Source organism: Sinohyriopsis cumingii, chromosome 18 (genome assembly GCF_028554795.1).
Source record: "Sinohyriopsis cumingii isolate HCF-2022 chromosome 18, ASM2855479v2, whole genome shotgun sequence".
Classification (NCBI taxonomy): Eukaryota; Metazoa; Mollusca; class Bivalvia; order Unionida; family Unionidae; genus Sinohyriopsis; species Sinohyriopsis cumingii.
Window position 1 is genome coordinate 40,021,348 of NC_142978.1, and position 12,548 is coordinate 40,033,895.

General features: G+C 34.2%; 1 protein-coding gene across 1 annotated transcript; it reads right to left on the bottom strand.

Moving 5' to 3' along the window:
* Positions 1-1,802: 1,802 nt before the first annotated feature.
* On the bottom strand, positions 1,803-11,252 carry LOC149776457 (sarcoplasmic calcium-binding protein-like). The gene is made up of 2 exons (XM_089940876.1): positions 11,096-11,252; positions 1,803-2,942 (listed from the first exon to the last, which is right to left on the bottom strand). The coding sequence occupies exon 2, from the start codon at positions 2,926-2,928 to the stop codon at positions 2,386-2,388; it is 543 nt and encodes a 180-aa protein (XP_089797002.1). The 5' UTR covers positions 2,929-2,942; positions 11,096-11,252; the 3' UTR covers positions 1,803-2,385.
* Positions 11,253-12,548: the final 1,296 nt, after the last annotated feature.

Sequence of the window (12,548 nt, forward strand, 5' to 3'; positions counted from 1 at the left end):
TGAAAAACTTGCTTCCGATCCTTTTGTTCTGCGTACAAAACTGCGATCTTCTTAGCCCCCCCCCCCAAAAAAAATGTTTAAACTAAACTAAAGCCTAATAATTTGTTAAGCCTTATTAAGTAGGCTTCCATAGTTTAGTAGTGGCACCGTCTCCATTGTAAAACCTCAAAATGATAAAACTGTACGTTCGACATCTAGTATAGATTTTTGTTTGGTCAAACATTAAAGTATGCGATGATTAATCAAAAACAATAGAAGGCCAAAGGTGAAACAAAAACATTCGAGTATAAAATGATCAGAAGTGAAAAATATAACAGTTAGCATTGTAAGATTAGGGGCAGACCATCAGAATTTCGGTGTCGAAGGGTGTGGGTGTGGAAGGGGATGGGATTTTCTCTCGATCTGGGATGTGAAAAAAGTAATTTATCTCAAAATACTATATCTTGTAACCAAGATAATACTTTCCTATAAATCAACGCAAGACTATTTTCCAAGCTATTCGGCAAACGAGAGTTTATACCACGAGAAACTCAGGAAAAAACCATTAAACTCTTATAATTGTAATTCTTCATAAATTTATTTATTCTTTTATTTTTATTCTTTTATAGATATATTTCCTATCCGTTTTAGAGTCGTATTTATGATATGAATTCTTTTTGAGGGCGTCTGCTGCGTAATTGTTTATATAACAGGGGATTCTCCATCTCTAACGTCATAGCTACGTCAGCATCAAGCAAATTCTACCAATGGTAGATATTCTAAGGTTTTGAACATTCCACAGTATGGTCTTAATATTTTGTTTAAATTGGCATATGTGGTCTGAGTAGGAGTCAATATCCAAAGCAAAAGATGTCGTGTTTTCTTTGACATGCGAATGACTCTTGGATTTGATGCTCTCATGAGTTAATTGTTACTTGGCCGAATCATTATTGTCCAGACACGTGAGTAACCAATTTTCAGTTATTTAAATCTATTTTCATGTTCATTAACAGCTTAGGCTACCTACAGGGGCTAATTACAAATGAAATTAAGACTATCGGTAAATGGTTATAGTGATAGGGGTCCAATATTCAAACAGTGCAAGACATCGCCCCTGACAGTTACGATGGGAGAGTAACGGATCTGTCTACTCCCACCCAGCTCCACATAGTATACTTATTGTTATAATGTTAGTCTTTGACCATAACCCTTCTCCCAATTCATATGTCCATTTACCTATAGTTTTAATTTCATTAGTAACGAGCTGCAGTGAATGTGGTATAAGCCCAATATTTTCGTGGCAGATTTTGAGTTTCCCGTATTTTTTTCTTCAAATTAGAAGAGGAAAGAATTATTTATCTTCAGAATAATTATAAACGTGTTATTTGATTCTCTCAAATCAATTTATTCAATTTTCTAAATAAAATATTAAGCTATCCATTTTTATTTCGTTTTTAAAGACGTTAGTATAGTGTAGGTCTTGGTATACTGTATACAGAAATAAACTCAAATGAGTCTGATCACATGGCTATGTTCTGACCAATGGAAATCTTCCCTACATTCATCACCTGATGCAGCTGCAATTATATATAGATAACACAACTCGAAATACATGCTTACACGCTGTATATATATATATATATATATATATATATATATATATATATATATATATATATATATATATATATATATATATATATATATATGTGTGTGTGTGTGTGTGTGTGTGTATGAATGTGTGTATGTACTTGTGTGTGTGTGTGTGTGTGTGTGTGTGTGTGTGAGAGAGAGAGAGAGATTCACACTTCTAAGAAACAAAGTAATTGGAAAGATTTATTCAGGGTGCTTTTGAACAATAGCCGGCTATTAGAAGGACAGATGTAATTATTCGAGCTGTTAATTTACTTCTTGAACACAATCATTGTACTTGTTTCTCGTATCTGGAACATCAACTGGATGAAGACATACATCTGAGTAAATCAGATGTAGTGTACAATTTATTGCATTCTTTTTATTAAGAGTCACAACTGGACTAATGTTTGGAACTCGTGTCACTGGCAACTCGTGTGACAACGATTTGGTCAGATCTTCACTAACAGTACCTTCGACAGTTCTGCTGTTCTGACTTTCTTGAATGCCACATTCGGAACAGTTTGAAAACACCCCAAAACCTAGGGATAATCTTGTGTGGGTTTATGGTGAGACATCGGGACCTATGACTGTATTGATCATTCGGTCGATCACTTGTACATTGTGAATTTGCATGCATGCAACAATAATGTCCATGGATTTATCCAATTCCACACATGTACATGTAATTGGTCAAATAATATTCGTGGATTGCGAACACATGAATTTCAAGAGAGAACAAAATCATTATAAACAGGTTTCACAGTTGTATGGTCAAAACCCGGTTTCAAATGCGTTTTTCACTACATCTGTTTTGGATGAATCTTCGCAGGTAGTGAATTGAATCCAAGAATCCACAATCTTGCGGAGTGGAACAAGATCATTTGTTGGGTTGTAGGCTTGGAAGAATTTGCTGTCCAAAGCTACGTTTTCGTGACCATAAGCTTTGAAGGCGATAAGAAACTCTTCTTCGGAAATAGACCTATCCTTATTTGTGTCTATGACGTCGAAGAATATATTGAAGCATTCAGTCATCTCTTCGACGAATTTGGCCTTGTTTGTCTGGTATTCATTCTTGAGAGCGTCGACGAACTCATTCTGGCTAATATTTCCCGTCTTTCCACGGAAGATGTACTTGTTCCACCATTCCTCGAAGTTTTTCTCCACTTGTTTTCCTTGGTCTGCAGCTAAATGGTGAAGATCTGTGAATTTTTTGCGGGACTCTTCTACATCTGCCATGGAGATAGTTCCGTCGTGGTTGACGTCCAGACTTTTGTACCAAATCATCCATTTCTGTGCCAAATATTCCATACCCATTTTGTGTGAGTTGTCTGTAATAGAAGAATTTAAAACAGGTTAAGGCGAGCATTTCATTTAAAACTGATGGACTAATTGATCGAATGCTTGGTGATTTATCATCTGATGGATAGATTGGACGAATGAAATCTATATCAAGAAACTGGTAATCAGGTTAGATTACATTTTCACTGAAACTCCAGTAAAATGACATATTGGTTGTATAACAAATACATTAGATTGAGGTACCAATGAACATGTATAAAGTGCGATATTTATTTCTATGTTCTATATCATCAAGCCTGTCCTTCTTTCAAGACAAAGTATGTGAACATCAGCATGTGAGTCAGTTTGTCAGTTAGCTAGCTATTTAATCAGTGACTGATACGTACAAAAAAGATGGTTGAAAATGGTTACAATACATATTCTAACTTAGTATCATCGTTAATGTCGACTGAAAATGATCATTCCATTAAGTCAAACATGTATGTGCTGACTGTGCATATCTAATTGTTTTCAATATCGTGTGCCGTGTATGATTGCAATATTCCTGATTAGCAGTGACCATTTAAGGTTGTGCAAATAAAGATCTTGTTAGGATTCATGTATACCATGTATTGACTCAGATTAGTTCGTCCTCTTACAGTACTTCTCACTTGAATTCGCACGCAACTTAATAAACTGTCTCGTCAAAACATTCTATATTAAACAATCAATGTTAATTTCTGTACTTCAACGGCTTTCAAAATATTGACCATCTTGAAGCAAGTGTTGAAAGGCTAAGGCAGCCTTTCTTTCAGGATTTAGAAGGATTCCTGTTACGTGCTTCGCTGTGAAACTAGTAGATAGTATTTATACGGATAAAAGAGGGAAATTGACATCGACAAGAGGTTCAATATACTCAAAAAAAATTTTACATAATGAGTAGACGTACCTGTTGATTTTTTACATGTTTAATATTTATTTATTCTAGCATTTTTAGGACTAAAGAGTGCATATTTGAATATTGAATTGAAATTTGGAGTGTCTGATGTCTGTAGAATGCCACTCACTGCTCGACAAATGATGCAGTGTACATTTCTAGTCAAAACTATAGTACAGTCAAATTTGTCCTAATCTGCCCTCTCGGTGAAAAAAGGAGATTGAAGACATGTGGCTACCGCAACGAAATTTATTCCACAGTAATTTGATATGAAATTGTAAATCGGACTATCCTCGGCCTTTTCTATATAATCGCAGAAACTTGTAAAACGAGAATTCATTTCCTAAATTTGGGTGAAAACAAATTATTTCGCAGTTAAGTGGTACGGAGCCTACCTTCTGTTTTCATCAAGTGAAAGGGTTTGTAAATATTAGATTAGCTAAATATATTTAAGCTAAGATATTATATGCTGCTAACTGAAAGCAATTTTAAACCTTGTTTCGAAAAAAAATCAATCAGGACTGATGAAAAGCCTTGAGAACGGAACCCGTTTTGAGACTGAGCGTTGTTAAAATAATGGTGACTTTTTGGGCAGATTTAACTAAATTCAGTTTTATGTTAAATAAGTCAAGATATATTTTTGTTGCTTACGGATTAGGAAATAGTTATATGTCGATGTCAATATTACGATGATATCACCTAGACGGTTCTTGCAAAGATGCTGGGCACAGACTACTACTTGAAAGACCCATTTATCATAACCAACAGTAAATCTGTAGAAAAAATAGACTGCGTGATAAAAAAGGAAAGGTGTATTTGATAGATGCCGCGAACCTACTCCTGGAGCGCGAAGATTCTGGGCAATGCTAATTGTCTCTAGCATAGTACGTGGTAGCCATCCTAACATATTCCAGGTGTCGCTCATTGAGAATTGACTGGGACACTGTTAATAGTCTATGAGTGTTCTATGAAGCTGGTATAGAAATCGACAGCCCGAGAGATATATGTTGCCATTACTAATCACTGTACCTGGAGAGGTTCATTGGAAACATATGTAAGAACGTAAAATACAGTCATCTCAGATCTAGGCTTTAGAAAGATAGAATGTGCACAGGAGATAATACAATATGCATCAGAAGAACATAACCAAACATGGTTACGACTATATAGTTGCTATAGAAGCATGACGTCTGCACTTGAGGGCGGACAACATATGCAATTACCTTTTCAAATTAGCAGTATAGATATAATCACATGTGATCATAAAAATGTAGAGCTTCCTTTTGAGAAAGGAATATCAGAATGGACAAACGACATGACGTTACCATAATAAAAGGAAATATATCAAAATGCAGTGCCGTGCCAATTATTAAGAGCAGATGTGACCTTGACCTACCAGTTCAAAATCTCTATTCTATTCCTTTGCAGCTATTTCTATTAAAAAAAAAACTATTGAAATACATCGAACAACTAAGAAAATTGCCTTTGGAGACAAAAAATTACTAAACAGCTAAAAAATAACATAATGAGATGTAATGAATTTTCCTATAACATGGATCAGTACTTCAACTATTAGCTAAATACTTTGAAAACTTATAGTGTCTGTGTCTATTGTCATGGCACAATATAGCATTTAACGTGCTGATGTGCTTCTAAACACCAATGAATCAAAATCAGAACCTAAAGTTACGAGAAAAATCGTACCGCGTTGAAGTCAAAATTTAATTTACTGTTTACTTGATTAAAAGTTCTTTTCCGAGTGGCCCTTAAAATTACGTTATCCCACCACCACCACCCAGAACATTTTGATAATAAGGAACCACGGAAGAGATATAGGGAAAAGTGTCTCGTGGTCACGAGAGTTATGTTGTCGCCACGAGAAATTTTCTCGTGGCAATTAGATTGTTTCTCGTGGACACGAACTGATATTCGATTTTATGTCATTTCCATTCTTTCTTATAATATATCTATTTTTATGATGAGAACATTTACTGCGTTGCCTGTAAAAGTATTGCAAAGTTGACATGAAGCACTCAACGCCGAAAACTCAATTAACTACTTGCCCGTAACTGCCATTAAATGTTTTTTTTTGGGTTTTTTTTGCATATTGAAGAAAATGATAGGAAAACATGCTCGCCTCTTTACACATACTAGTCCGCCCTTTAGATTCAGTCTGGCATTCATTGCTTACCATTTTATGCTAAATATGACTGACACCAGAATATTCAGTCTTTCATCGTACCCGACGATAAGATCACTAGGTCAAGGAGTAAGCATAACATGAGCTTGTGTTCGACATGATGTGCAGTAACTGACTACGACATTTCGAACATCCATTGTAGAAAACATATCACCGACACTATGTACTCTGTCTTCTTACCTATTACAGGTACCTACGCTTTTAAATGATGATGGGCATGTTATCACATATGAAAGTTAGGCAATTCATAGCTAAGCCATAGTGAATTCAGCCAGAATGGTCAAGCATTATATGATATACCTACATCTATGCTTGTCTTTAGATTTAACTTCATATACATTTTATCAAACAGTGGTGCCACTTGGATGTCACGAGTTTAAATTCAGTTAAACATTTTGGCATAAGCATTCAATAATTTTATTACTTAAAATTTATACAAAGAACTCACCTTAAATAAATGTAAACAAAGTAAAAAAAAAAGCGGAACATTTCTTTAATAATACAAGACCTATGTGTTCGATCGTGGAAATAAATCACTCTGACCATACACACAGTCATTGTTTCTGAATTTATATCTCTATTACTTCTAAAACATTTACAACAGAAAATTGATGGATAAAATGACCTGTAGCAGATACATTTATTCAGAAAACAACTCATGCAAAGATAGTATACATTATTCGATCTCAAAACTGCCAATTGTGGAACACTAGCAAATAAGTGATAAAATATTACCTATTACTTAATTAAATGTACGAATCAACACTTCCGACTTTAAAGAAAGAAATGTCTGTTTGTGGATGAATAAGAATGATGAGGTACACTTAATATTGTTTTATTCTCATTTTTCTTTGACCATACAACCTCCTCTTAGGTGCTATCGATTTGAAAGACAATCTTCTTCAGAAAGTACATAAATCTGTGTTCTAGATTTTCTGCATCCAAGCTAGGGATATATTGACTTACTTATCATCAATATGGCTGCCTGCTAATGCATGCCTCCAAAGCAACTCGTTAGTCGCTGTCTGATCCCTTGTTTGAACAAGATTATTTTGACGTACGAGCAGTTGAGACATAAAGCTCAGACGTTTCTTATTTCGTGGCATGTAACTCCAACCAACTACATCAAATAAAATTACGAGCGTGTAGTTTTGCAGCTAATAAAAAAACCCATATATTTAGACATGACAAGCGTGAAGATTGGAATCGAAAACAAATTTCTGGAAGAGCATTAAAAACGAGTTTAGGTTCAATTGTCTCATACATAGCCTGACTGCAGTAATGTCGTCGTTAAGCCCTCACACGAATAAACTTTAAGGACAACGATCTTTACCTGCCTCCGGATATCTAGGAATCATTACAAATGCCTTATTTTGAGGAAGTGTTCAACGGAATAAAGTTTCTTTCACTGTAAACCTCAATTTTACTTTTACTATTTGAACAGTATCAGGTGGTATAAATGATAAATAAAAACAGGATTAAACCGTAAGATTTATGTAAAATGTCATAAACGTTGATTCTCCGATCTAAAATCAATTACAATTTTACACATACTTTAGCTTTCAATTTTAAATGAAGACTTTGAAGATGTTGCTTGTTAGATTACCCTCCTGATATTTCCATTCATTTATATGCCGAATAACTAAGATAATTAGTCCAGTTTCCGGGATGGAAGGCAACGTACACTGTATTGCAAGTGCAAAGTACATGTACACAGATTAACGACAAATCAATTTCAGTTAGTGTTCGCAAAGTTCGTTTTTCGAACAGCTTGGTTATAAACCAGTTTTGACTGCAGATGCTCGTTCCCAAGATACAGCTTAACTGTAATCCTTGCTGGAAAGTAATGAACACAACAATGAGGAAGCGTTGCTTTTACACGATATGAACAGCCAAATTGTAGTGCAAATGGTTTTATACTGTAATTTTGTGGCACTGATTATTGCCTATAATTCAGCTCATGTATCATAACTATGCCATTTACAAAATCCTGATTTCATCTTACGGCACATTAAAAGCATTTGAATATACTAAAGTTAACATCATTCTGTGGCATTCAAAGAAGATAATCACAATACTGCAGCTGTGTTGTGTAATAGATACGAGATAAAACCCAGAGATTTTGTCCAAATGGCTTTTTTATTATATAGATTTCCGAACTGAATGTTTGCTACAATTCAGCACAGGTATGTTAATTAGGCCATTTTAAAAATCCTAATTTCATTTTACGGCATATTAAAAGTGCCTTAATATAATAATGTTTCCATCGCACCATGGCGTAGAAAGAAAATAGTTACAAAAAAGCATTACACTCGTTTTCGCTTACTGCTAATATAGCGTATACTTTCAAAACGATCAATAGTACATTTGCGCAATCTAATATGGATAAATACAAATAATTTGGAGTTATGCTTCTGCAATAGAGATTTATTACTAAGATTTTGTAAATATAAAGAAAGGAATAATTCAAAAGGTTACATATATGATGTAATACGTTAAAGACTTGTTCTCTTCTAATTTAACGTCTGTTATATAAAATAAAAAAGTCTTAATGTGACAAAAAATGGACGCTTCAGATGCATATGAACAGTGCGTGGAACCGGCATTCGCCCGAAAAGATTCAGACATCTCATTATAGAAAGTTTCCGAAGGACGCTACATCTCACCTTGTAACAGCAATAACGCAGGCAGGACGGAATGTACCATACTTTCAAAGGCATAGAACTACAAAATGTTATCACCGACACTGCCTGCAAGCGATGCCAGTATCTCATTACCTGCTAAACGATGACTTGACAAAATCACTTCTTGGACACAACATTTCGATGTAATTTTACTCATTCAAATATATCTGAATATTTTGGCATGGGAAAACCAGACAATATAAATCATTTATATTACTGGAGACGATTATGTCTCAATTACGAAATTTCAGGCAATGTTATTTCACTATTATAAGACTTTTTCCTTCAAGGTTTCAGTTTCATAACATTGAACGATAGCCCCTGTTATATTATTTACAAATTAAATGAGCGATTATGACTGATCGAACGAAGTTATTGAAGTGAACAAAATAAAACCAGTCTGTATCTGCTATTGATCAATAATGATAGTGATCAATAATCATTGAACAGTCTGCTGTGTCTACGATCTTGTCTGTTTGTTAAATGCCGAGGGATCTTGAATGAATTTCAGTAATGGCAATTAAACTGACATGACGGTGCTGTTACTGTATCTAAAACGCAATAATCATATGTAATTTGCCCGATTTAGATCCGATTCACACTCCATTTGACTGGTTATAGCCCCTAGATTACTAAATAACTTAATTAAAATGAGATTGAATCAGTTCTGCGCCAATCTAACGGGTCGTTTGCATATTGATTTACCGAAAGAGCTCAATATATATCAAAGAGTGATGTTAATTTTGTGGTGAAATATTGCCAAAAGCATTCTTTTTGCACAAATATAAATGAAACGTTGTTTTACATTAATACGCATTAACATGACAAAATTTGCACTCAAATTATTGATATTTTCCTCGAGCTAAGATGGTAAATTTCTTCCTCGAAATCATTCACACTATGGTACGTTTGTTTTTAGAGAGAAAGATAGTTGAAAAGAAGAGGAAAAAACAATATAATTATTCTTTAATAGAGACAATATTAAATTGTACCTTTACATTAATGTGCCATTTACGAATAAAATGTATTTTGTGGGGTACAAAATGCCGAATCCTCTACAAGTGCTTTTCAAGATTCGTTTATACATATTTACCTACATGCCATTAACAGTTAATTGGACTAGAGCGTCTCCTAATAGCGTCTCTAATCAAATCAGTATGTTCGTACCTCCTTCAGAAGGCGTCAAGTACTGCCGTAACAACGGCATGTACATTAAGAAACCCATACATCTGCCGAGGCAAAGAATTCTAACGCCCTTCTGTTCTTGCTTCAAAGACGACAAGCCTTTCAACTTGGAATTAACTAGGTATTAAGGTCCATTACCTTTCTAATTCGAAGAAAAAGTTATTTTCCTGTTCGATACATAGATAAGAACAGTAATACCACAGCGAAAACCAATGCCACAAAGACTGCTTGCAGAGCATTGTTATTTTGCAACCTGCACTGTTTATTTATATTTTGTGCCGGTGTCGTATGATGCGACTTTTTCTTACAGCATAAGCGATAACGAACCATTTCAAATTGGTATTGCAGTGTATGAAGACAATACAAACAATTTTTGAATCTATTAACAAAACTAGACATATTAGGAATCGAGCATTGGCACATTTAGCATTTATTCGAATCGCATAAATTATTGATCGCCAGTCCTAATTCACTGCAAGACTCCCTATCAAGCATGGATAGAATAATGAAATAATTTAGTGGATTCTAACAGAATAAATTTATTTCTAAGTATCAGATTATTTTATTTAATTTTCTTTGTACTATAATATTTCCCCAAAGATTAATAATCCGTTTTCTCTTATGTGCTCAGTTCGGCATATAAATAGGTAATTTTTTTTTTCAGGCTTCAGAACCGTGACAGTATTCTCTGATATATAAAAAAAAAAAGTTCCAGCCGTTTCACATGAACTAATTTGAAGGAAACTGAGTACTATATTTTCTATAACATTGATGAAGCATATTACGTGGATATGTTTAATTGTTGGAATGTTTGCTTTATTGACTGATGATTGAATAGTTTTACATTAACTGGAATTTAATATGATTGAAATTCATTAAATCTTATAGAACATTGGAACAAATGATAAAAATTGGATACTACTAAGCTTAAGACAGTTATTTCTCCGAAAAGAACCACATCAATGTTTCAGCGCAGAAAAATATTATAAAAATATGCACATTTGTTATGCTTTTGTTAAGCATTATTTTAAGCAGCTATGTCGCCAGACAGAATTCCACAAACAAGTTTGTGACAGACAAAATGTACTAAATTGGGTAGGAAACGATATTATGTATAAAAATGCTCTAAAATGACAGGAATATATATGATTTAGAAAATGTTGTGCAACTATTCAGAAAGATAGAAGGTTTGCTTACTTTGTTCCAACGAAAAACTAACTAGGTTCCTTTTCTACTGAGGTAGAACTTTCCGCAGCAGACGTGAACTGGTCCGGGAAATTGGCGCTCTGGTCTCCAAATGGCAGCTGCTAGACAAGCACGAGTGCTACAATCTACTGACTACTACCAACTCGCCTGTTATATATATGTCGCCTGCGTTGACGTCATAAACTTTCCCTTGTTTGCATTCCATGCAAATATTCGCGAACTTTGGCAATCCATTACAAAAGCACGAGGGGAGGGACGTAGGCCAATACCATATGTTCGGTGTCAATTTTCGTACGATTTTTGTGCTCAATATGACTTCAGATACAATAAGCAGATAAGCGAGTGGCACGTTTACAGCAAGGGTGATGTTACGCTATCATATTTCAGGCTGTATATGTACTTGTATCAAACGGTGCTGTTATATAATCCTGTTGTGAATATAGCTAGGCATGTTATCGTAAATGATTGTAATTCGTCAAAGATGCTACAGACATATGTTACCAGGTGACGAGATACATGTATATTGATCATTAGCTAGGAATAAATGTCAGACAAGTACAATACCCCAAAAAATGTTTCTCATTTTAGCTAAAGATAAGTATTCCCAAATTGACACTGAGATTATTTGGTGTGATTTACTTTTATCTAATTGATTTATTTCTTTATTTCAGAGAAGGAAAACATTTTATCGTTGTCTCTCTTTCTAAAATGGCTTACAAAAATTGGCTAACTGAAATATATTCTCTCATATAATTATATTCGTCCTTTAGTGTTGGAAGTAAGAAACGTTTAAAATTTTATGTAAGTATGGAAGGAATTATTGTTAGTGTCTTATGACTTTAATCCATCAAACTAATTTGATATGAAAGAATCATATGGTCAACTATAATATACGTAAAAAAAATTTTTATATCTGTTTATTATTGTTTGAATATTCCAAGCAGTACATTCTCACTTTAAATATGTATGATAAAATATGTCAAATGTAGATTTTATTCAAATTACAGATAAGCCTAACGGGATAGTATACCGTAGTAACAATCATTTTATCGACGTTTAAAGACAGAATAATTCATATAGAAACATATTTAGTATTTGATATTTTAGAAGGCAGTTTTGAGTTTGAGAGAACTGGTTTACAAGAATGATAATTATTTCGTCGTTTCATGCCTATACAAACATACTTTTAAATTTCTGTGGGTGGGTGTCAGAGAGAGAGAGAGAGAAGGACGCGGGTTCGAATCGAACATTAGGATCAATCCAGGTCATTTATACGGCAACATAAAAGTGTAGTATTGAGGACAAGTCGTTTATTTCTAACAGCGAAAGCACAAAAGCATTATTATGTGATATTTCTAATTGAATCTCCGTTTATAATTTGGATACATTTTAGTGGGCATTGGCTTGATTATGGCAACTCAGCGTTGGGAAGATATTTCGGAAT